Source organism: Sorex araneus, chromosome 1, assembly GCF_027595985.1.
Source record: "Sorex araneus isolate mSorAra2 chromosome 1, mSorAra2.pri, whole genome shotgun sequence".
Lineage (NCBI taxonomy): Eukaryota > Metazoa > Chordata > Mammalia > Eulipotyphla > Soricidae > Sorex > Sorex araneus.
The window spans coordinates 84,018,189-84,043,244 of record NC_073302.1 but is presented as its reverse complement, the minus strand read 5'-3'; the positions used below and the strand labels follow the sequence as shown (position 1 = coordinate 84,043,244).

At 53.0% G+C, this 25,056-nt stretch overlaps 1 protein-coding gene across 4 annotated transcripts in view; it reads right to left on the bottom strand.

The window, feature by feature from the left end:
* LOC101542330 (TLE family member 1, transcriptional corepressor) overlaps positions 1-25,056 on the bottom strand; it is a 93,623-nt gene that overhangs the window by 5,245 nt on the left and 63,322 nt on the right. For all 4 annotated transcript variants that reach the window (XM_055136658.1, XM_055136666.1, XM_055136669.1 and 1 more), the window contains exons 10-16: positions 22,131-22,184; positions 21,530-21,682; positions 19,745-19,889; positions 18,629-18,819; positions 17,218-17,294; positions 4,293-4,542; positions 2,169-2,416 (exon numbers count right to left, since the gene is read on the bottom strand). In XM_055136658.1, the coding sequence (XP_054992633.1) occupies positions 2,169-2,416; positions 4,293-4,542; positions 17,218-17,294; positions 18,629-18,819; positions 19,745-19,889; positions 21,530-21,682; positions 22,131-22,184 (1,118 nt within the window). The remainder of the gene's footprint in view (positions 1-2,168; positions 2,417-4,292; positions 4,543-17,217; positions 17,295-18,628; positions 18,820-19,744; positions 19,890-21,529; positions 21,683-22,130; positions 22,185-25,056) is intronic.

The window sequence follows — 25,056 nt, the reverse complement described above, 5'->3', positions numbered from 1 at the left end:
GCATCCCTGGGCCCCGCCAATCATTCTCAGAGGCCCCGGCCCCGAGTGGGGCTGAATCTGGAGCTTTCAAAGCGTGGAAGAGAAGGAAAAGTATCTCGGATTCTGCGCCATCAACCGCCCACTCAAAAATCTTCCCGCTGCAAGAGGAGCTGATCTTGTCCTGACCACCCGCACGCGCCCCAACCTCCTCCCCTGCTGGCCGCAGGTGCGGAGAAGCCCTGCCCTGAAGACCTGCCCCAGGCTGCAGCAGCCCCCTGCAGCCCTGCAAACAGGCCCACAGGCCCACACTGTCTTGGGCGGGCCGCTCCCGCCAGCCCTCTGGGCCTCTCACCTGCAGAACTAAAGGGACACTCCCGTCTCAGCCGCGTCTCAGCGCTGCAGAAACCCTGAGGAAACACCCGGCCGCATGCAGCAGAGACCGGTGCTCCTGCCCGGCCACGGCGCCAGGCAGAGGGGAGACACAGGCCCCACGGCTCAGTCCCCCAGGGCCCGGCGCCAAGCAGAGGAGGGCACTGGGCCCAATTCGGCTCCAGCCCTCCCCACGGTGTGACCTGCAGCAGGAAAGCTGCACCGCCCCGCCTCAGGTCGCTCACCGGGAGAGCGGGACAGCGGCAGCACAGAGTGCTCGGGGGTTGAATGAACCAAATATTTACAAGGCCTGAGAAATCTGATTTTGAAGGGGTTATTAATCTGTGAGGAAAGAACACTGAACACGGGCTGGCTACAGCCGGGAGCCCCAGGGCACTACCCCGCGGCTGGCTGAGCTGCCCAGCGAGGGACCAGAAGAGCAGTGGCCACGCTGCCGTCCTTGTGCAGGGCCAGAGCCGGGCGCTCAGTGGGGGAGGGAGGCGCACTCTGCGTTTGCACAGGGAGGTCAGCACGGGCGTCTGTCCCTCCCGCCTGCGGCTCAGGCCTCTGGCGTCAGGAGACCTGCTCAGTATTTCATAAGCCTAGAGCTGCACCACAACAAAGATACATGATTGCTTTTGGGGGGCACACCTCACAGTGCTCAGAACTGACCCCTGGCTTTGAGCTCCGGGACCACACATGGCGCTGGGGATCAAACCCGGGAGGGCCACATGCACAGCAAGTGCCCAGTCCTACAGGCGCCCCCTCTGGCGTCGCACCCTAGAACAAAGATGTCCTGGAGTAATGAAGCACTGTGAAGCAGGTCAGTGCTTAGTGGCCACTACACCGTCTCTGAAACTTGCAGGGGCCTCTGCAGATGGAAAGAGCCAGCAGGAGCCAGGCAGAGTCTCAGGGAGGTCAAACTACCACCAGACTATCACCAGACCACCACCAGACTACCATCAGACTACCATCAGGTGCCAGGAATCAAGCCAGCTCCTGGGCAGAAAGAACCCTGCCAATGGCAAAACCCTTTTACATGCAAAATCCATGGGGTCTCCTCTCCCAGTGCCCCCTGCTGATAATCTGCTGTCCTTTATCAGCTGGCTCCCGTTTGCCTAATTATGCAAAGCCAAAAACATCCAAATGGTTGGTCCATAACGCCAGGAGAACCCTCTCAGTTTAGAGTCTGGCTGGTGCTCTGGGCGGGACACTTGGGTGCGGGCAGACGCCGTGAGCCAGCACTTCTGTGGGCTGTGAATTCTGAAGAACGTGGTTCTCTTCCTTTCCCAACAACATTCAGAAAATCACGAGGGTGTTTCAGACTCATCAAACTGTCAAATGATTCTGCTACACTGCAGCCAACGCAAATGCCCTGAGCCCATAACCTGGAGGCCAGACCAAGCAATGAAGACACACACCAGGTGTGTTCAATGGCTTCTGTCAGTGAAGTGTCACGGCGATGGTGGGTTGGTCAGAATGCAAGCCCATGGGGCGTCAACAAGACCTACAGGCCCTTCACACTGCCACGTAGTTAGTACAAGCTCAGCTGCCAGTTGGGAAAAGCCATGATCCACGTTTCTTTATAGGGGAACCGGTGGGGCAGGGCACATCATGTGGTGCCAGGGAGGGAACTTGAGGACCTGCACATGCCCAGCCTGGCCTTCCCCACGGAGGGAGCTGGCTCCAGCCAGGGCACATGCCCAATAGGCTGAAGAAGGGGAATGTTAGGGAGGTCTTGGCAATGGGAACCCTGAACCCCAAGCCTGGCAGCGGGGATGTGAGCCCCGAGAGCCCGCCCCAGGAACGGCCACACCCACCTCACGAGTGTCTGGTTGTGCAGGTCCCACACAGCGATGTTGCCGTCACTGCAGCACGAGAAGCACACCTTGGAGTCCGGGCTGATGGCCAGGGCGTAGCAGGCGGGTGCGGAGGATGTCAGCTCCGCCTTGATGCGCGGGGTGGGGGCGGCCAGGTCCCAGATGGACAGGGTGCTGGCCTCCCCGCCCACGATCAGGGTGCAGCCATCGGGCAGCAATTTGCAGGAGCGGATGTAGTTATCCCTGTTCTACGGATGAAACGCAATCCGATTCAGTCACGACACAGCCTGGCCTGCCTGCGCACGCATTGCTCTGCGACCCTGTCCCCTGTCGTGTTCTCTGACTCGGAAAGGGGCGTTTCATGGAGCCCAGCACAGCGAGAGACACGACACAGGGACTAGACGGCGACTGTGACGGTCTCCAGCCAAACAAATGCACAGGGCAAAGCCATGGGCTGGCCTGGGCACGGGCGAGCACTCAGGGGACTGTCCTTGATGTTCAGTTTCCAAAGAGCCAGTCAGAATGATCAGGAGGGCTCAGGTAGGCAAGTGTGTGCTTCCTGAGGAAGAAACCCCCCTTTCAAAGTCAGCGTTTAAAGGCCCTGTTCTCATCGCCTGTCACGGTTTGCCTGGAAGCTGCAGTCTGTGCCTCTCCTGCATTTCTGTTTCCATGACTCACACCTCCTGACTAAGGCGATCTGCACTGCATCCTCACTGCCCAGAAAGATCGTTGTCTAAGGAGGTAAAAGCAACGCTTTCCAGGATGCAGTCTGGCTGCCGTTATATGTAGCACTTTTCTTTTTTGGGGGGGTGTCTTTTTGGCCTTTTGGGTCACACCTGGCGATGCTCAGGGGTTACTCCTGGCTCTGCACTCAGGAATTACTCCTGGTGGTGCTCAGGGGACCATATGGGGATGCAACCCGTGTGCAAGGCAACCACCCTTCTGGCTATATTGTAGCTCCAGCCCTATATGTGGCATCTTAACCTGAAGGCCAAAGGCGTCTCTCCATCTGACACATATTTACAAAGGAGGCAGAGCCAAAGAAGACAAGCAACTGCTATGTTTCAGCCCAAACACAGCTGAGTGTTCACCTACAGACTGGCAAAATTTGGAGAAAAAACACTTCGGGACAGAGCGACAGCATAGTGGGCCAAGTGCTCGCTTTGTCTGCAGTCGGCTCAGCTTGACCCCGAGACTCCAGACGGTGCCCGAGAGGCCTGCTAGGAACGAACCCCAAGCAGAGCCTGGAGGAGGCCTGGAACACTGCGGGTTTGGCCCCCAACCAACGCCAAACCAAAGAGCCAGCAAGGCATCACTAGACTCCTGCAGGAGCCCGGCTAGGGTTAAGAACATTTCAGTTGCATTAACGAACATACTTTTAAAGGAGAATTTTAATGACTGAATTTAAGAGAGAAACAGCAACCTACTCCAAGAAGCCCTGAGTCTCCAGAGCCCCAGCTGCTTCTCTTCGTGAGCACTGTTCTCAGAGTCTGCATGCCGGTAGAGAGTGCAGGCAGACCCTGGAACAGGGCAGAGGGCCCAGGACATGTCTGTGTACTCTCTGTGCCCGAGCGAGGCCAGTAGAGTCCCAGGGCCCGGGCAACGAGGGCCAGGAGTCTTGAGAAAGCACCCCGGGTGCCGTGTGCCACCAGCCCTCTCCTGACACGGGGCCCAAACAGCACCCCCAGATCTCCCCTGAAAATACAGCGCTGCTGGGAATGGGCTCGGTGCCACATGATCCCAGTCAATATTCATCCAGAACTGGGAGGGAAACTAAAAGTGGAGCCGGCCACAGGGGTCAAGGTCCAGGCCCAGCTGAACTTTCCTCCACGGGGTGGGAAAACCCTCCTCGAATACATACTGGGAGCTACTCCAAGCTATGACAGAAGAATTTTTGTAGAAGGAACCCATCTGAAGCAGGAGGGGCGTGTGTGTGTGTGTGTGTGTATGTGTGTGTGTGTGCGCGCATGTTAGGGGTAGCTGGACAGCTAACAGAGAAAACACAGGAAGCACAACAGGCTGCCATTTCCTCATTACCCGAATGAAGCCCAGGCCTGGCCGGCGATTTCCTCTGGAGCCCCCGGGGGGAAATTACCCTTGTAGTGGCTCCTGCCACTCACTCACCAGGCAGTCGAGCTGGGACACGGGGCTCTTGTTGCCCGGGTGGCTGATGTCCCAGACCTTGACGCAGCCCTTGCCCCCCGTGTACACGTGTCTGGTGGGGTTGCTGATGGTCACTGCGCACACCACCTCCCCGTGGTTCAGGGTGTTGATCTGCCGAGCGTGCCGGGGGATGCCGGGTCCAATGAGAGCGTCGGGGGGGAAGGGGACAGGCTGCATCTGACCGTCGGCTGTGACGTGGAAGGAGTAGGCCCTGCAGGCGGGGACGACAGGAGGGTAAGGAAAAGGAGGCGAGTGGGGAACGAACCCAGCCCTTACCGTCAAGGCACCTGCCAGAAGGAGACTGAGACCAGGACCCCCAGGGCTGTCTCCCTCCACAACACTAGCCCAGGGGGTCCATCTCAAACCAACAGCAGAATGAGAGTCCCACCTGGGACACACGCGGACTATCTCTGTGAACCTTGAAAAGATGTAAGACGACACTTATTCATTGGATAAAGCATTCCTTCCAACCCCATTGTAAAATAGGGAACGGGCTTCCAAGGCACATGGGCACATCGCCTTCCTCTCACCTTGGCATAAGATTCAAAACGATCATTTGTGATGTTAAGGTCAAACCCTCACGGCCTCGATGACACACAGCAAGCAGCATGTTTCTACACTAACAAACACAGCACTCAGAACCTGAGCTTGCACTACCCTTGCATAAACAAGAGAATGCAACGAGAGATGCTCTTTCACCAAACGGGTTGGTGAGAGACCCCAAGCCCCCCATCCCCTCTGGCAGCCCCTCGGACACCCTCAGCACAGGCAGCCATGCTCCCATCTCAGACAGAAGTTGAGGTTGAGTTCAACAGAAGTTGACTGAGCACTTCCTAAAAGAAAAGGGGCTTGGGGGCGTCTGGGTACTCTGCACCTCCCATGCGATTTTGCTAGGAATTGAAAACTGCTCTAAAGAGTAACAACGGGGCTGGAGCCAGGGCCTGCGAGCCCAGGAACCATGCAGGGTGTGGCCCTAGTGTGCGCTGCACCCCAGCACAAAGCAGCCATCCTGCATGGCCAAACTGACACCATGGCTGGTCTCGGCACACCCAAGAGAACTATCAGGACCCCCCCACCCCCATCTGCCCACGTCTGCAGGAAGAACCTTTAAGGCACGGACAAGTGTGTGTATCCACCTGCCCACCCTTCTGCTGTCTGAACAATGACAAGGGGACAGAGACCAGAAGTCCTGGAGCACGGCAAGGAGATATAAACGCACAAGGCAACAGCCCGGGGTGGCAGCAGGATGAGACAGGCCAGGAGACGGTCGACCCCAAGGACACTATGAGGTATGCCCTGATTTGCAGAGTGCCAGCATCTTCCTCGGGGGAGAAATCAACCTCTCTGTGAGCTAAACTATGGCTTTCTTCCCCTGGCAGAGAAGCCTACTCTTATTGGACACTTGTTTCCACATCAAAGTCTAAGCGCAGTCATTTTTCCTCTAATGGTCTCATTCTTGAAACGCGAAGCACTAATGTGAGATAGTATAAAACACCAACAAGAGACACCTAATGATAGATTTGAAGTGCTGATGTTTTTGACCCACAACCAAACAGTGGATTTTGCACTCCACGCTTTTATTTTCTTCTCATCTAAGAAATTGCTCAAAGACCTAGAAGGTCACTAGCAAGTGTCTTCAGAGAAACAGTCAAGCCTTTTGAGTTTTTGCCTTCCCATAACCTCTGGGGTGGCATGGGCACTCTCTGGAACCTGTGACTGGTACCTTGCCATGCCTTTAAAGATATAAAAACCATAGATACTGATATAAAACTTTGATACTTTTTAACTCCAGCTTAAATTTTTGAAACAGCAATTACAATAAAACTGAAGACATACAGAGAGAGGTCTCTTCTCGCCTGCATATAAAACCCACAGATTCCCTTTGCTTGAAAAGGAAACGTATGATTTTCCCTGTGTAACAGCAAAATATCAAACGCATGAAGATTTTTAGAAGCCAAAAGCTTATGATGGAGCAAAGAAAGACTCTTCAATCCATGGTTGCGGAAAATAGTCGCATGCACAGGAACAAAACTGAATCACATCCTAACACCTGTTAATTCAAAATGGATTAAAGACTTGAATGTAAAAAAAAAACACGAAAGAAAATATAGGCGATATCCTCCTTGGTGTCGAACACTAAGGTGAATTTAGGGACAAAGTCCAATTACAAATAAAGTGAAAGCAGATATAAATAATTGGGACCACATCAAATCAAAACCTTTGGCAACAACCAAAGAAAAGGTTTGTCAAAATGGAAAGATCCACTGAGACGGTATTTACATATCACAAATCTGATGGAGTTGATATCCAAAATAGACAATTAACTTTTAAAACTCAACAACACGTGTGGAGGGAATCCAAAGAACATGATTTTTAAAATGGCCCTTAAAGTCCTTTCCAAAAAGGACACAAAAATGGCCCCAAATGGCTAAAAGATGATGGTCATCATTTCAGGGACATGCAAATCAAACAAAGAACAACTGTACCTGCACCTGGAGAGAGGCTATTATCCCAAAGACCAGAAACACTGAGTATTGGGGCGGGGTTGGAGTGATAGTACAGCAGGCAGTGTGTTGGCCTTGCCCAGGGGAGACCCAGGTTTGACCACTGGCATCCCATATGGCCCCTTGAACTTCACCACTAGTGACTCCTGAGCACTGTCAGAAGCCGTGAACATTGCCTGAGATGGTCCCAAAAACCAAACCAAGACAGAAACATGTGCTGGTGGGGGGCGTGGGGCCTTCTACACTGCTACTGAAAGCACAAACTAGTACAGCCATTATGGATGATGATAAAATAGAAATTTCTTAAAATCCAATTATTTATCTTCTGGACATTCAGGAAAATGGGAGCACACTAATTCAGAGAGTTACGTGCACTGTGCTCAGTGCAGCACCATGCACACATCCAAGAATTGGAAACAACCCAAGTGCCAGTGGCCAAAGAATGGGTCAAGACGCAGTGTATGTACACAACAGAATACTACCCGGCTACAGGAAAGAAATCCACCTAAGACAACACGGACGAACATGTAAGCCATGGACTTAATGAAGCAAGGCAGGTGGATAAAGAAGGCCATTACAGAATTCCCCACACACAGAGACACTCTATAGCCCTGTCGTCCCGTTGCTCATCGATTTGCTGGAGCGGGCACCAGTAACGTCTCCACTGTGAGACTTGTTGTTACTGTTTTTGGCATAGCGAATATGCCACGGGTAGCTTGCCAGGCTCTGCCATGTGGGTGGGATACTCTCGGTAGCTTGCCGGGATCTCTGAGAGGGACGGAAGAATCGAACCCAGGTCGACCAAATGCAAGGCAAACGCCCTACTTGCTGTGCTATCACTTCAGTCCACAGAGGCACCGAAGGAAAAAAGATTATAAAATATTGAATGCATGTTTGAGGTCCTGGGTTTGATCCTCTTACTAAAACCAGAGAAGCAGAGAAGCGGCAGGGAGAGGGGAAAGGGCTGAGTGCAGCCTGCGCATGCACAGGGCCCAGAGTCCAGCCCCAGCTCCTAAGGCCCCTTCGGCACTGCTGGTGGGGACCAGCCCCACTAGCCCTGAGCATTGCCGGGCTTAGCCCCCAAGTACCCCCACCAGGCACTGAGCCCCTCTGCACCCCCAGAACGATGAGAGAACATTCAGACACAGAGCCAGAAAGGAGAAGCCGGGGAAAACCTGGGCGAAAATATATAGTGAAGGAAAGAACGGGTCATTCAAGGGCAAACTTCATGTTCACATTTTGGTTTTGAGGCCAGACCTGGCAATGCTCAGAGCCTGGCAGTGCTCAGAGGAATCACAGAGTGCCAAGAATGGAACCAGGGTTAGTCTCGGCGAGACAAACACCTTAACTCCTCTACTCTCTCTCCAGCCTATGTAACGCAGCTTACAAATGGAAGGATTTTCAAGATATACACCTGGAATTCCCATCATGTTTTTAAGTGCAATATTACCAATAAAAAAGTCATGCACGTGTTTTTATGGAAACACACAAGGATGACTTCTGAAGACGTTTTCCTTCTTCCAACCAAAGGATACAACATTAAGTACGTAAAGTTCTCTGGCAAGTTCCAATAATTAGTATTAAGTGGTTATTTGCCCTAAATTCTGTCTTGTTTTTGGCCGACACATGGCAGGGCTCAGGGCTTACTTCTGGCAAATACAGCTCAAAGTCCTTAGACCACTAGGCCCTAACCCTACTTTTTATCCAAAAATATCCGTCCTTCAATGTCCTTGTAACATGTCAGGCCTACTTATCTTAACTCATGCACATCACAGTTCATTAGCCTCCTGCCGATTACTACTGGATATTTGGAGTCCAAGTCAAATGGCCTTTCACTGCCCTTAAAGATGCTGCCATGAGAATTTGAAGCCCATTCACATTAGCCAAATATTCACAGTTCAGTAGCCAATTTCTGCGACCCAGACATGTGTCATGGTGAGCAGTTCTGAAATTCACAAATGAATAATCAGGTACCTTAAAGCAATGCCCCATGATGCTCAAGACACTGTGACCCTCTTCTGTAAGAGGTGGGTAGATGCGGAAGTTCCGCCCGCGCCTCTCTGGGACACCACCGCTGCCCGGGGAGTCCTTTACACCACGCGGGAAGCTGGGATCTGCAGAGCCATCTAAAATGGACTCACAAAGAGTGGTCAGCAGCCGTGGGCCCCAGGGAGGCCCGAGAAAGTGGCGGTACTCGCTGTGCTGCAGAGTCTGATCAAAGCATCGAGTCAGGATGGACGCGGGCCGGTGGCTTTGGAAGAGCAGCAAAAGGCAGAATGTCCAGAGCCCAGCCTGGACTCCGCAGGCATAGGAAGAACAGGTGTCTACAGAGCCGGGGGTTGGCTGGAAAAGAAGCCGGCAGTGGCAAAACCCAGTAAACAGTGGGAGACCCACAACCCCTGGCCTGTGGCCGGGTCCCAGGGACACTTCTGGCTACATCATAACATGAGTCAAAAACATGCCAAAAACCTCCATGTGGGGGGGGTTGGAGCAATAGCACAGCAGGCAGGGCGTTGCCCTTACACTCGGCTGACCCAGGTTCAATTCCCAGCATGCCATATGGTCCCCTGAGCACCGTCAGGAGTTAATTCCTGAGTGCATGAGCCAGGAGTAACCCCTGTGCATCGCCAGATGTGACCCAAAAAGCCAAAAAAAAAAAAAAACCAACAACCCAAAACCCAAAAAAACCACAAAACCAAAAAACCTTCATGCATTCTTCCAGTTCCTATGAGGGTTCACCAAGGCCTTCACCACTGACGTGTCTATTCCTGTGTCCTAAATCCCAGCCCCTTGGAGCAACAGGCCGGACGTGGACAGGGCACATGCTGTCCCATCTCCAGGCTGTGCACACAGCTCCCTGCTGTCTAGAACCATCCGCCACAGTGTCCAGCGAAGGGCCCTATTTTGCATTCCATCTTGCCCCAAGACTCTGGGAGGGCATGCACCACGCTGCACAGAACTGCGCACACTTACGCACCTTGTCTTTCTCATGGCAGTGTTTCTTAGTGCCAGGTGGGCAGATTCACCGACTTGCACACACTGAAGAACTCAATGAACGCATTCAAATACCAAAAGTCCTTTATTGCTACGTGGTCCCGGCATGTGTGGCTCTGGCAAGGAAGTGGCCTGGGGACCGGGTTACACCTGACAACTGTTCCCAAGGACCTTATGGGATGTGTTTCAGAGGCCGCCAGCGGTGGGCAACAACTTTCCCAGCAGGGGAAAATAACTGCCCCTGAGTGTCTATCTGGATCAAACCTAAAAAAGGGAAGGAAAGGCAGAGAGGAAGAGAGCAAGTCCCAGGGTACCTCACCGAGTCAGCAGCCCCCGCAGATAGAGTCAGTCCATGGTTGAGGGGTCAGGGTTCCACCCCAGCCACTAACGGGCCGTGGGGCCACAGGGCACTTGTTTGGGCCTCATTTTCCTACTTTTATACTGTGCCCCGATTAAAAAAATTCCCCTCCACAGTCGAGGTGTGGAGTCAATAAAATGACAAGCACAGTAAAGTGCTTCCAGAAAAGTCTGAAGCACAATCCTGGCATGGTCCTGGGGCTCAGGAGTGGTCAGTGTCCAGCCTAGCTAAGAAGCAGCCAACCTCGGGAAGGGTGGCCCCAGAATCGGGTTTCTTAAGGTCCGGCGGGGGTAGAAAGGAAACAGGGTGCTGGAGCCACCAGGGTGTGCACAGGGGCCGGGTCCGCCGGGCTCGAGTGAGGATGCGCAGGAGAACCTGAGCAGACGCTCAGCAGGGACCACGCAGGGACCCTGAAGTGCTGTACCCGGCACACGGCATACAGTCGGCGGCCCAGGCAGTGGGGGTCTAAGAAAAACCAGTCAGGGCAGGGAAGATGCTCGACGGGCTGGAGCAGGAAGAGGCCTGGGACTGATCCCAATAGGGCATGTCCCCCAACATACCCCAGTAAGCACCATGAGGAGTGACTCCAGAGCACTGAGCTAAAAGTACCTCTCCTGGGCACTGCTGGTGTGGTCCAAAATCAAACAGAAATAGAAAGCCAGAGGTCCTGTGGTTTGAGATTAGATAATACAGTTCATGGAAAACCTTCTTGACCAATACACAAGGACCTGGATACCTACTCTTAGTATTTTATCTTTCAGGAGGGTGAGGGGACACTCAGGTGGTGCTTAGGGGCTACCCCTGGCGGTGATGGGGGGTGAATCCAGGCCCCCCCCACCCAAAGTATGCTACCGAGAGTGAGGAACTCGCTCTAGCCCCCAAATCCCTGTGTCTCGACATGATTTTCCAGCTCGGCATCCTGGTTCCTTCCCAAAGAGCAGACATGCAAACCTGGCTCAATTCTTAACCCTTTTAGAAAACAACCTTTCAACTTCAATGGTGGGCATCAGTGGAAACAAAATCACAAGCTGAAGACTTCCAAGTGCTAAGGCAGGGGGTCTCTGCTTGCTTCCTTATTTAGAAGTAAATACAACATTATTTTCATTTTTTTAAGAAGCAGATGCAGAACTTCTTTCAATGCATATGGAAGTCTCATAAAACAAACAGGAGGAAACAAGAAGAGACGGCCTTGCCGATGAACGTGGAGTTTCTCTCCAAAATTGGCATTTACAACTCTGAGTTCTAGGCTCTAGTTCCTTTAGCAATGAGGTATTTCCAAACCTCCGAATGTTCTGGGCAGCAGCAGCAAAGCTCCTGTGTTGGACAGATATAAAACCCAAGAGACTCTCGGACCACGACAGAGCAGTTCAAAATACCCAGTGTTTTATTACATAACTCTCACAGAGCTTATGCCAAATTATTTTTTATAGGAACATGGAAAATATCCATTATGTGAAACTTGCAAGAAAATAGTATTACTTAAAAACCACTGATTACTAACCTGCCTTTGGCACAACATTCAAATGTGTGGAATACTCATGAATATAGGTAAAAACATGGTAATGATAACACAGTGAAATATGGCTTCTGCATCTCAATGCTCAACTTCAAAGTCCGAGTGAAGGCATCAACCATGACATGAAAATGGCATTAACAGGATAGGTTACAGGCCAACTCCATATTCTTAAATAGACACAGCATATGTGATTGTAAGCATACATCATTCATATCTGAACAGGTGACAAGGGACAAGAAGATGGCAGGGGAAGGACAACTGGCCACCCAGCAGGAATCTCATGCAGAAAGACACGAGCTCATAGCTCAAGGTCACGTCAAGCAATATGCTCGTTTCCCAATCGCCAAAGGGAACAGACCCAGAAGATGACGGAAACAGCGCAAAGTAGGTATGCTATGCCAAGCACCAAATACCGCAGCCAGCAAAAAGTGGGCTGGGTTGTCAAACCCACCAAATAGGTCAGTTATGGGATGTGGACAACCTAGGTCAAGAGAGGACCCAGAAAGCAAAATCAAGAGCCGATGAAAGTCAGGGGGTTGCGGGCCTCGGAAATGTCTCCCAGACTGAAAGCGGGGGCGTGGGGGATGGTCTCCACTCGCTGCTCAAAACATGTTTTTCCAGGAGGCGATCTCCTTTCAAATGTCATTAAGATTTTCTTTTCCCTTTAGGTTACAACTCCAAAAGGTACTTTGAAGATTTATTTAAACACTAAACAAGTGGGTGGAAGATTCTCAATTACACGTCTGGCACGAAAACACAGGGTGAAGGAACTTGGAACCAACCTGGAATCTTAAACCAGACTATTATTAGTCCGGGGCGGGGAGAACGCTCAAAGGACTGGTACGGATGCTTGCGTGTTGGAGGCCCCAGTTCTACCCCTGGCACTGCGTGGTTCCCCCATGCACCACCGGAGCAAACCCCACACACAGAGCCAGGAGGAACCCCATGTACTGCCAGGTGGGGCGCAATGTCCCCGAGCAGACTATTGTTAGTCTGGGCTATTGCTGAGTGCTCTGTGCTAGCATGCATGGCAGGCAGAGCAGAACCCCGCAATATTTACGGGGACAACATGTTCAGGGGAAAAAAAAGTCTGGGGCAGGGGGTTGGGTATAGGGGGAGGTGTGACTGCAAAGCGGAAGCGCGCAGCCAAGTGATGCCACCTCTCTAACAGGGCTGGGGACAATCCCTTTCCTCAAACCAGAAACCAGCTGCGGGTAAGCCAACCAGCGAAAACCGGCCTAAGGGCCTCAAAGCACACTTGGGTCAGCTCACACCAGAAAAGAGCAGTGGCGGCCGGACGGAGGCGTGAGATGTGAAGCGTGGGTCTCTCGGAAAGGCGGACTCCGCCTCCTCTGGAGCCGCTGCTGGGGCAGACAGGAGCAGACAGCAGGAGAGCAACAGTGTGGGCGGCTGCTGGAGAGACCTCCGGGGTCAGCTGCAGGGGCCGCAGGAAGGGGACAGCGCGGGGTGGGCTCAGGAGGAGAGGGGCCCGCGGAAGGGAAGCTGCTCCTCCAGGAAGACCTTCAAGGGACCAAGAGGGCCTGTGAATGACCCTCAACTGGCCACATTCCAATCACCACCACCAGGTGAAAAGGAACCACCGAGTCTGACTAGAGCAGGGGCCTGGAGCCTGTGGCGCAGGTGAGTTAAGGGACCCGCGTGGGGAGGAGCAGATCTGAGGGGAGCTGGAAGGAGCATCTGGCACACCGCCCTCCCGCCCAGGAGGGCCCCTGCAAATGCTGCTGTCTGCCTGAGGTTCGGGCACTGCCCCTCCAGGCTCTCTCCAGGCTGGGCTCTGCTCCTCTCGGAATGAGGGAGGGAGGCCCTCCCCAGCCCCCACCACCCCTCCCACACCGGCGTCTTGCACCCAGACCACGGGCCCAGAACGGCATCTCCAAGAGAACATGACAGGGCGGAACCTTCCCACGTGGGCTGGTCCACGCGGAGAACTCGGGGCCTTCTGGGAGTGAGGGCGGCAGGCCCCCCTTTCAGCCCGAAGGCCCAGCAGCCCCAGCCGCACCTGACACAACAGAGAACAACCCAGCCCCACACCTGAACCTCACCCAACTGTCCTGGGCCACGGGACACCTCCACCACATTTTAGTCCCGTCAGCCCAATAGGATCACAAGCAACCCCACGGGAATGTCACCCCCAAACTCAGTGAGCCTGAAGAGAGACACAGAAGGCTCACCTAGTACCAACCTACAGTAGATCCTCACAAGTAACTTAAACAACATCACTGTGAGACGTAGCAATTGCCACAAATTGCGTCTCAGTGATCTAAATTTTGATAATCCCAATTGCCTTGTGTTGTAACAAACGATATGAAGTAAGTTTATTAGTGCCTGCGAGGGGGCAGGCTGAGGTGGGTGGAAAACTGGGGACACTGCCAGAAAAGGTATACGTGGGGTGGGATTAGTGTTGGGACACTACATGCCTGAGACACTGCATTATCACACTGTACGTCACACAGTCATAATGAAAAATTTTTAGAAATGTAAAAGTGCTACAGTGAGCAGTAAAACATTGCTCTCACAATCACAGGTGTTATCTTAAAGCATGATAGATTAGGGGCTCAGAGGTGTGGTGGGGGCTTCAGGGAGACAGGGCAGACAGTTTCCGGGGTGAAGGGGGAAGGGCAAGAGGAACTGCTCAGGGTCAGCCAGGATGCCCCTCTCATCTGACGCACAGGACCGGGGGCTCTGGCCCTGGGGAAGCCGTCCTGGAGACTGGGGGTGCTGTGAAGGTTTTCCACCTGCGACTTCGGGCCCCCGCCGTCCCTGAACGGATCTCTCCGGGACCGGCAGTGCCCCGACCTCCCCCCCCCAGCCCGAGGCTGACCTTGCCTTCACTACTGCTGCCCTCACGGGGCACCACGCAGTCCTCGCCACTCACAACCCCGCTCGTCTCTCGTTCTCAGTGTGTGCACCCCGTCCACACCATCCCGCCTCCCACCCCCACCCCGTGAGGGAGGGAACATCTGTTTGGGCGTGTGTCCCAGTCTCGGGCCCCCGGAACCTTGCGGGAACAGTCCCAGCTACCCCCGCCATTAGTCACCGCAGTGTCCGCCTCGCCTGGACAGTCCTGCCTCTACTCCTCATGCGTGCTGGTGTCGCCGGCAAACACCTGCTACGGTCTGCTGAGCCGGCCCAGCAACAGCCAGTCCGAGTACAATGATCCGGGACTTGCACTGTGCACCCTTCCCCTGTGCGTCAGATTACACAGGGGAAGAATCCTGGACAGCCCCTTGGCCCAGAGAGTTGAGTGGCTCGGCGTCTGAGTGATGCCTCTCCACACACGCACACTCCGTCAGTACGGGGGGATCCAGATCGAGTGGCCAGGTGCAGCAGCTCTGCGGAAGGCCACCTGTCCCTCTAGCCTTCACTCACTTGGTTTCACACAATGCGGTGGACCTCGAACTTGACTTGAAAGTTATCTGGGGAAAAGTCAATTTTAACTGTCTGGGGTAGACACTGGTCCAGCCCACAGACCGAGGGAAGGCAAGCACCCTTAGGGGTGGACGTCACACATGTCCCTGGACTGGCCAACACTGGGGCAGTGTCAAACACTAAAACATCCCTGAGTTCATGGGCCGAGGACACAAATAAGTTGATTTTAGTAACTACTGCCTTGTCTTTAACACTTAAACCACCTTGTCCCAAGTAGGTGACAAGCCCCCTGAAGAGCAGGGGACCCGGGGCAGGGAGGACACAGGATTCCAGAGGGCTGATAGCAGACTCGGGTGCAACCAGGGTGGAACAATGGGGGTTAGGCTGGGGGGTGGGCAACCCGTCTGTCTGTCTAAGAAGCTGGACTTTTAGCAGGGCGCCAAGGGATGTTTTTCTGAAACAGGGACAGGCCACGGAAACTTGGAAACCACAGTAAGAAAAAGCATCTGGGTCCAGAGACAGGACAGTGTGCAGGGCGCTGGCCCTCCACAGACAACCCAGCTTCGGGCTCCAGCACCCCATATGGTCCCCCAGGTGCGACTCTTGAGCACAAAGCCACAAATAAGCCTTGCGCACTGTCAGGTGTGGCCTCCAAACAAAACACCAATCACCTCCTCCAAACAAACCGAGCCGCACATTAGCTACTTGGTGTCTGGTCACTGATGCTGTAAAGGACCAGCATGGTAGCCACTGCCCTGCGCCCCACCCCCACGAGTATCACGGACCCCAGTGGGGGCGTACATTTGCGTGCTGAAGGTGGCTCCGTACCTGACTCTGGGAACTGGCGTGAGCAAGTTGGATCATTTCAAGAAATGACCTTTCCTCATCCATCCTGGGACACACGGTGACTATGCGGAGGCAACCAGCAGCACGCACAGGGCCAAGAGAACACCCAGGGGAATTCAGCGGGTGGAGCCGGCTGCAGGGAAGCAGAGCTACCCACTCCCTGTCCTCTCTTCCCTCGCCCGGCTGTCACCCGGATTTTTGCCATCACTATTTTCTCACAGACAACAGCCTTGGCGTATCATGAATCAAATTCCTGAGCAATACCCTAACACATGAAAAACCCTGGGAATCTGTTCTCCTAAGAGCAAATGAGGGCATGAGATGAGGAACTTCATTTTTCTTCAGGCTACAGGTTTAACTGAAACTCAGATCCCATCACATCATACCAGAAATGACCAAGCTCCCGCAAGAACCACTCAACATAGCGGAACCAAATTATAAAAGTGCAGCCACGAGACAGTAGAGGGTTTTAACAAAAACAAACAGAACTCCTATGACATGGGTCTCCAGAAGAACCATCAGAACTGGAACAGGCTTTATACCATTGCCCACCTAGGAAAAGGCAAAGGGGTATATGCCAGGAAGGAAGAATGCCTGCCTATTTCAATTTTACTTTGTACAAAAACTGAGACCTTATGAAATTCTTAAAATCTTGCTTGCAATTACAAACACTACTGAAGGCCCCTGATTTCTAAGTAGACTACAGAGGAATCGTAGCATTTTTAAAATGCCAACAGCATTTTTCAAATTCTGGATACTTCGCGTGTCTTAATTCTGACATCAGAACCCTGTGTGACAGTTAACCACGGAGGTGGCACCTGCGTGACAAACTTCCACCTCACATGCCACTTGCCTCTACCAGATAGGTGGCAGGACAAAAGGGTGGCACTGAGGGAGGCCAAGAACAACTGCCCTGAACACCTTGACTTCAAGAGTTCCGGCCAGCTCACCGCCCACGACACGGCACTGCGGGAAATCTCCACGGCGCCAAGCAGAGAAGCTTCCTCCAGGAGAGGCAGAGCACGGAGGGCTCAGCCACCTGCGGTCCCTGCTGCCCGCCCTGTCCCCGTCTCCAGAAATAACCACGTACACGCGCTCACCCACAGTGAGAAGAAGACAGAGGCATGACACTTACAAGGTGTCTATTTCTAGAAAGTGTTAACACTCAAGGAGAGGCACTAGAAATCTCCTTGGAAACGCCAAAGCGTCGGTTAATAGCAATGGTTACATAACTGTGTCATGTCAGCAAGAAGAGTGATGGGGGTTGGAGGTACTTACGGTTTCCCCCCCGGGATGCCTGCCAGGTTTGGAGGGATCGTAGGGACTCTCATGTGAGGTGGGGGGTCAAAGCCGACCTGGAAACAAAAGTAATCATCCACACTCAGTGAGTAGCTGCAGCCCTTTCACTAGAACTCAGACTCCCTGACGGCACAGCGACAGAAAGGACATGTGGAAACCTTAATATATATATACATATATACATATGTTTGTATGTATGTATATATATGTTATGTATATATATGTATATATAAAATATGTAAAAGTTGGAAAGTTGGTGGGGGGTTCAGCTGGAAGTTGGACAACACTAGATGTTGCTTCAGGCCAACCCGGAGCCCTGCAGTGCCAAGTTTGACTGAGGGTAGCTGAATGCAAGGCCATGTATAAAAAGCACATCTTAATAACACAGAGCATCTCACTGGGAGGGGAGGAGAGCTCAAGTATGGTCCGTGGCCTCGAGAACCAGCTTCCCAGGGTGACTGTTCCTATGGACTTGGAGTGGTCAGTTGTCTGCAGGTTTCTCATCCTGGGCTCTACTGACACCTGAGGCCAGCAAGTTCTCCAGTTCTCCTGGGCAGGCAATATGCAAAGTAGTGTTCTTGGCTTGTACCCTCTAAATGCCAATGATCGTGCCCAACGTAGGCAGGAGCACCCGCTCCAATCTCACGAGGGGGCAAAATCATCCGGTCTTAAATAATGCCTTGCATGCAGCTGATCGGGGTTTGATCCCCAGCATCCCAGATGGTCCCTGGGCACCACCCTGAGCATCGCCGGATGTGCCCCCAAACACAAAACAAAAAACCCAAAGCATGGCACACAAGCCCAAGAACTGAGAGAAAACCTCTTGGCGCTTGTGTTCACTACAGGTTCTATTTTACACAGATTTGTGCCTTTCGCATGCAGTTTAGTTTCTTTCCGGTGCAAAATGAGGCCTTGCCAGTGGCAGCAGCCGGGCCGGGGAGCACTGACTCCCACGTGTCACAGCCTCTGTGTTCCTGCCTGTCCGCTAAGAGCACCTCTCACACCTAAGGATTAGGTCTGCAGGGTGGAGGCATGGAAAGAGAAAGTTCCAATTTGTCAAAATAGCTTTTTCCCCCCTAAGAATTAAAGAAAAAATAAAGCCCTCAAGAAAACGAATGAAAAGGCTTCTGTGCACTCCTTGAGTTATTTCATCGCCTTTCTAAAAAAACGGAAACAAAAACAAAAACAAAACCCCTCTCCTTTGGTGGGAGAAACCAGACGTCCTCTCCCCACTGGCTCTCTCACCTGCACCGTCCAGCGAGCGCCCGAGGGCTTCATGGAGCAGCTGACGAAGGGCATGAAGCGAGAACACTGGGTCTTTGTTTCATCCCTGCCTGCCCACTGCACCCCCCACCACCCCAGCCCACCAGGGCCCTGACACCCCACTCACCATCGGGGAGCGCCCGTAGGCCACCACGGCGGCGGCCGCGGCCGCGGCACTCATCTGCGGGGACATGTTGTGCAGGCTGGCGTAGGCAGCGCCGGGGCTGGTCAGCTCCCCGTTCATGCCCGCGTGGGGCACCATCCCAAAGGGGGCAGGGTAGGGGCCTGGCACAGCCAGGGGTGTCCTCAGGCCAGCCGCTGCAAGGAAGCACAGGGGCCCTCATGACACAGCTGGCCACCCGGCAGCAGCAGTGTGGGGGCTGCAGGTGTGGGGGGGAGGGAGGGAGGGCAGAGCCATCACCCCCACCAAGCTCTTCTCCCCCAGCTCCATTCACCTGCAGAGAAGAGCCCCTGGGGAAATGCGGCCCACCCTTTTCCTTGGCGCCTCTGGTGGGGCTGGGGGCGGGAAGGGGATGAAGGGAATTAGGCAGCATTACTGCATCCGATTCACAGAGGGCCAACCGAGGCACAGACGTGGAGCCGGAGATCTGACTTAATCTCAGAGGACGGCTTTCCCAGATAAAAGCTGGGCTTTCTCCTCGGGCACTAGTCTACATTCCCGATGGGAAACCCAATCCTGGATTTCCATGAACCCAAGCCAGGCTTTAGGACTGCGTGTGTGCTATTCTGGGATGTGGACGTTTTCCCTCTCCCAGCAAGGGAGGTGAAGTGGGGAGTGGGGAGTCTGATCTGTGGGCTGGCATCTCAGTCAAGCCCGCCCGGTGTCTGTGAAGGAGCGACGCCGGGTTCAAGGGAGGGGGAAGACACTCGCAGCCCTGGGAGCCCGCCACTGCGGTCACAATTAGCCAGCGCAGACTCAGTGGCGGCTTGGTAAGGAGCCTGCATGGAGTGTAAGTACCGGAACCTTCCTGAGGGTCCCAGCGTTTGCCATTTGGAAAGAAAAGCAAAGCCCAGCGTCAGCAGCCGGAGACTGAACAGGGCGCAGCTGCGAAAGCCGAACGCACAACATACAAACATCTGTTTCTTATCGCAGCCTTTCAGAGATAAGGAGGAGGCGGGAGAGCGCATTTCCGAATCCAGGGGAAATCACTTGCAAAGAGGACAGAGGAGAAGTGAGTGGGCCCCGGGGAAGGCAGAGTCACAGCAGGGGCGGCTGCGCTACCCGCTTGGTTGACGAGGGGGTCCATGGCTGGCGGCTTGCCGAGGCCTGGACGGAGGCCGGGGGTGGCGCTGGTGCCCGGCGCTGGCACGTCGCTCCGTGGCGTCGGTGTGCTGGATTTCAGAACAGGCGTGCTGGCTTTCTCATGCTGGTGTCATTAAACAAATTAAATGAGTATTATTTTTAATCCAAGCCATATTACACAATTTATCACAACAGCAGCTGGGGCGCGGGGCACCTTCTAGCTACTCCCTCAGCCAATTTTCATAAATCCACACAATGTTGACAGCATTAACTTGCGAGCGAGAAATGTTGACCTTTCCTCCTCTGCCAGAATGAGAACTCGAGCTGGAGACACACACCAGGATCGCATGTCTCCCCGCAGACTTGATTTTCAAAAGTATTTTTTCCACCCTCCCCGTGGTAGGTCTCTGGATGTGGGCCACAGTACAAAGGTGCCCAGCCATAGAGAAGGCTCCGCCCAAGATCTGTCCAAGGGGCCTTGCACAGGGCGCTGACAACAGGGGCACAGAACAGAGGCTGGGCTCTGCCGCTTAGAGTCCAAAGCCCCAGAGCCAGCCCTATCCCTTGGAGACAGCACCCAAAAATGAATGGTGTCGGGCCGGAGTGAGAGCACAGCCTTGGAGGTGGGATGGGGTGGGGTGGGAAGGTGGCACTTTTCTTGCATTTAGCTGACCCAGGCTCGATCCCCAGTCCCCACCCCTGAGCATCACCAGGAGTGATCCTGACGCACAGAGCCAGGAGCAGACCCCGAGCAACTTCAGGTGTGGCCCCAAAGCAACAAGATTATTTTTAAAAACACAAAGTTCAAAAAGAACAGCACTTGGCAGTTAAGTGTCACCACCTGTGGGGCTTCCTGACCAGAGGGACTCTCAGGTCACGAGACAGGTTTACAGAAAGAACTGTCTCCTGCCCCTTAAGCGTCCAAACCCTTTGACACAGCCTGGGGGCTTGGGAGAGAACCCAGCGGGCACGGTGGACGCTTGCGCTGCTGACCGGAGTCTGGTTACAGGCACTGCATATGGTTCCCCAAGCAGCACCAGGAGTAATCCCTGGGCACAGAGCCAGGAATAAGTCCTCAGCACTACCGGGTGTGGCCCCAACCCCAAAAGCAAATGAATAAGTAAGAAAGCGCAGGCTGGGAAGCATGATGCAAGGCCTGGGGAGACCCCCAGGGTCTCCGTTCTTAGATTTGCCGGGCTGACCAAAGCTGGCCGGTTCACCTGAACCACGCCTAAGTGGACGGTCCAGGGATTGGTGTCAGGAGCTGAGGGTCCTGACAGCATGGGTAGCAGACTCACAAGGTGCCACCTTCCTTGATGACAGTGGCGGGATTGCAAGCAGAGGCAGGGCTGCCCCCCACTGCCTCTCCCAGGCTGCCCCAATAGCATCTACGCAACACGTAAGCCCCCATCCCAGCCAGGCCCAGCCCGTGTACACCCAGCAAAGGGAACACTTAAGAGTAAGGCCTTCTCAGGCACGCAGGCCTGGCTCCCTCTGAGAGGGCCCAGGAGGCTGGGACAAGCGTGCTCTCTTATCAGGGTCCACGAAATGGGCTGTGGGGTGGGTAAAGCAAAGCCTGCCTGCAACAGGGGGCAGAGAGTTTGAGGGTTCTGTTCCTCAAACATGTAAATTGTGGATGCCCATTTTCCGGATTATGTGCGGGCCGGGCAGGGGGGGTGGGGGGGAGAGAGCCAAGGTGGCTCTCCAGTGCCCAACGGCTACTGGTACATCTACGGCCCAGGAGACGCCATGCATATTACCCACCAAGCTCATTTCTTTGGATTTCAGAGATGCAGAACTTCCCGAGGAGGCCGTAGACGCCGGGCTGCTCGAAGCATCCTTCTTTATCAAGCGATTTTTTTCGATTCCATTTTCCCGGGGGGAATGGGCGGGGCTTGCTCGCGGAGAAGAGGGGTCCTCAACAAACAGAGGTACAGCGTTCACAACTTTGCTTAGAAAAGTCGGAGACCTGCCCTCTACGCCCTCCATTTCCCCCCAAAAAGGAGAACACTGGAAGCCCTTCAGATTTGGGGTACGCATCTAACACCCTCATTATAATGAACAGATGGGGCACACCATACACTCATGAAGACACCATGAAACAAGAGGGGGGTAACCTAGGGACAGTCATACTCTTCCTGATACTCAGGTGCTTTGTCACAGTGACGAACACCCCAGGCACCCAAATCAGGAGTCCAAAATGGTTAGGAAAAGTTAAAAACAAAAACAAATGAGAAGCTATGTCAGATGATTACTGGTCTGTCCATGAGCAAACACAAAGCTCTTAACACAGAAAGTCACGAGAGACCAGTGACAGCGGTGGAGGGCAGCTTCCCAACGGAAATGAAACCTAAAAACTGATTACCTCATTGGACACATCCACAACTAAGTTGTCATCACTTTTGTCACCATCACTATCCTGAAAAAAAAAAAAAAAGGAGGGGGAAATTATAAAATAAAGGCATTTATTAAAGGGCTTGAGGTCCCGGTTCAATTTTTAAATTTGGGAGCCAGAGAGATAGTATAGTGGGTAGGGTGCCTGCCTATAGCCAGCCCAGGTTAAAAAGATCCTCAGCATCCCATATGGCCCCATGAGGACACCAGGAGTGATTCCTAAGTGCAGAACCAGGAGTTACCCCTGGGCACTGCAAAGTGTGGCCTCAAAACTAGTTTTTATAGTTTCAGTAGTTTCAGCCTAGGAAGGAATACTATTCCAACCTTCCCGTCAGACCCAGGGATCCCTAAACAAAAACACCGGACAAGAACTCGTGTCAACAGCACAAGATCAGCCCAAACTCAATTTCCATCCCAGTGCTGGGAGCGACAGACACCTGGTGCCAATGAGGCTCAGACAAACATCTCTGCTAGCTCCTCTCTCTTGTAACGGGGCCATGTGTTAATCTGAACAGGTCAGATATTCCCCCGAGCTTCAAATTAAAGGACAATTTCCCATCACTGCTTCTAATACACCATCCTGACGACAGCCAACCAACCAAACGTTCATGAATAATTCATGACTTGAGACAACAAACCATATTCCCAACAAGTCCATGGCGAAGTACAAACACAAAAGACACGGGCGCTGGAAAGAGAACACAGGGCTGACGGCATCTGTGGCCGACTCCGGCTCCATCCCCAGCACTGCAGAGCATGGCCCCAGAAACCAAATAAATAAATGGAACAAAGTGAATCGAAACAACAGAGCGAGCTGCTAGCCAGAACGTGGTACCAAGGTCTAATTTCATGTGGAGAACAAACCTCGCACAGTGAGCTTGTATCTTTATAGATGGAAGACAGGATCTGAAAGCCCCGATATCCCATAGAAGGGCTTTGGGACCTGCTGCTTCAAACCTCAGAATCTGAGGTCGCAGACACAGTATGGTAGGCGGGCACTCTGCCAGCACAGAGGAGCACTGCCAGGAGTGATCCCTGAGCAAAGAATCAGGAGTACGCCCTGAGAACTGCTGGGTATGGTCACCAAACAAACAACAAGACACAACTGGCTCAGAAGAAGCAAAGGTTCCACTGAATTTGAGAAAATTATCATCGAAATTAACACCAGTAGAGTATTTTCCCCACACAGGCTTAAATCCATCAGTAATGTGTACTTAACCCCACAGTCGCACTTTATGAAATGTTATAATGGCGCTGGGTACCTCTCTAGCCACAACATGAAATTATAACAAGCGAGGAAGCAAGGATAATTCAGAGTCTATTAAAAGAAATATCTTCATGTAATAAAAGGCAGTAAGGGAAATCTGCTTTCTCTTAGTAAACCTATATTAAGTACAAATGTTTCCAGATGTTAAGAATTCAAGGGTCGTGGAAAAAATATTTTTTTAAAGATTTGATTAAAAAAAAAAATGGTCGATTGTGGACAGGAAGCAGCAGAGAATCAGCTCAGGATAACAAAACTGTGGAATGTATCGTGAGGCCATTTGTAATTGTAACAATCCTGGGCCAGTACAGACCCACGGCGGTACAACTGAGGCTGGGGGGCAGGTTCTCCAGCACCTGTCAACACCCTGCCCTCAGTCACTCATCCAAGCAAACATCCCAGTACAGGCAAATTGACCAGATGGTCAGTGCAGAGATCCTGATTCTGGACCACCTTAGGAACGGTTTAAAAGCCAGGGGTGTGACTAGGGAGAGTGCTCCTGGGGTCTCTGTGTTTGTCTGCACGGAGCTCGGGCAGGTGCCCAGCACTACATACCCCAGGTCTCCCTACCTCGAGACCAGATGCGCCGGGCTCTGACACTGATTTTTTTTCCTGGCTAAATATCAAAGGGGGGCAGTGGCAGGCTCGGGATGCAGTAGAGAAAACGAAGAATCCAAATTGGAGTTTCGAGCATGCAAAAAAGTGAGGATGGATTCAAGGACACCTACGAACACCCAATTCTGGGATGAGACAGTCTCTGATCTAAATCAGTTGCAGTCAGTGCCTCAGTGTATTTATCTTTAATATGGTGATGACGTTTTTATCTTTTGTGGGAGGAGGTGTTGGGGGGAGCTGGGGGTGCAGGGCAATGCTGAGGGGTTGCAATGATAAGGGTTACTCCTGGCTCTATACTCAGAAGTTACTCCTGGTGGTGCGTGGGGGACCAAGTGGGATGCTGGGGATTGAACCTGGGTTAGCAGTGTGCAAGGCAAGCCCCTTCCTGCTGTACTTCTGCTCCAGCATCGGGTTCTTATCTTTAAATCTCACAGCGTGGTTAAATGAAACCATCACAGAGAAGCACAGTTTCCGACGCTGAGTTCTTGCTCAAGGTCTACTACAGGTGCTGAAGTGATAGCACAGCGGGTAGGGCATTTGCCTTGCACACGGCCAACCCGGGTTCAATTCCCAGCATCCGGTATGGTCCCCTGAGCACCGCCAGGAGTAATTCCAGAGTGCAGAGCCAGGAGTGACCCCTGTGCATCGCCAGCTATGACCCAAAAGGAAAAAAAAAAAAAAAGGTCTATTACAAACTGTCAGCTGCAGGCTTGGGCCAGGCAGCAGGGGGCAAGGCGGGGATGTTGGCCACCCCAGAGCCTGCCAAAAGTCAGCTGTGGGAAGATTTTCTCCCAGGATGAGTGGGGAATGGCCCCAGTGTTGTTTTCATACTGCTCCTGAGACGCTGTGTCTACAGAAAGAGACAAGCAAGACACACACAGACAGCTCCGAATCAGCTCCACATGTTTACGGGCCTGAGAGAGACCAGAGTCATTTAACCAAGTCTCCTCTTGAATGTGGATTTAGCTCAGTTTGAGTCAGGAGTCGTTATGCCACTCGCCAGTCATGTGACCTCCCC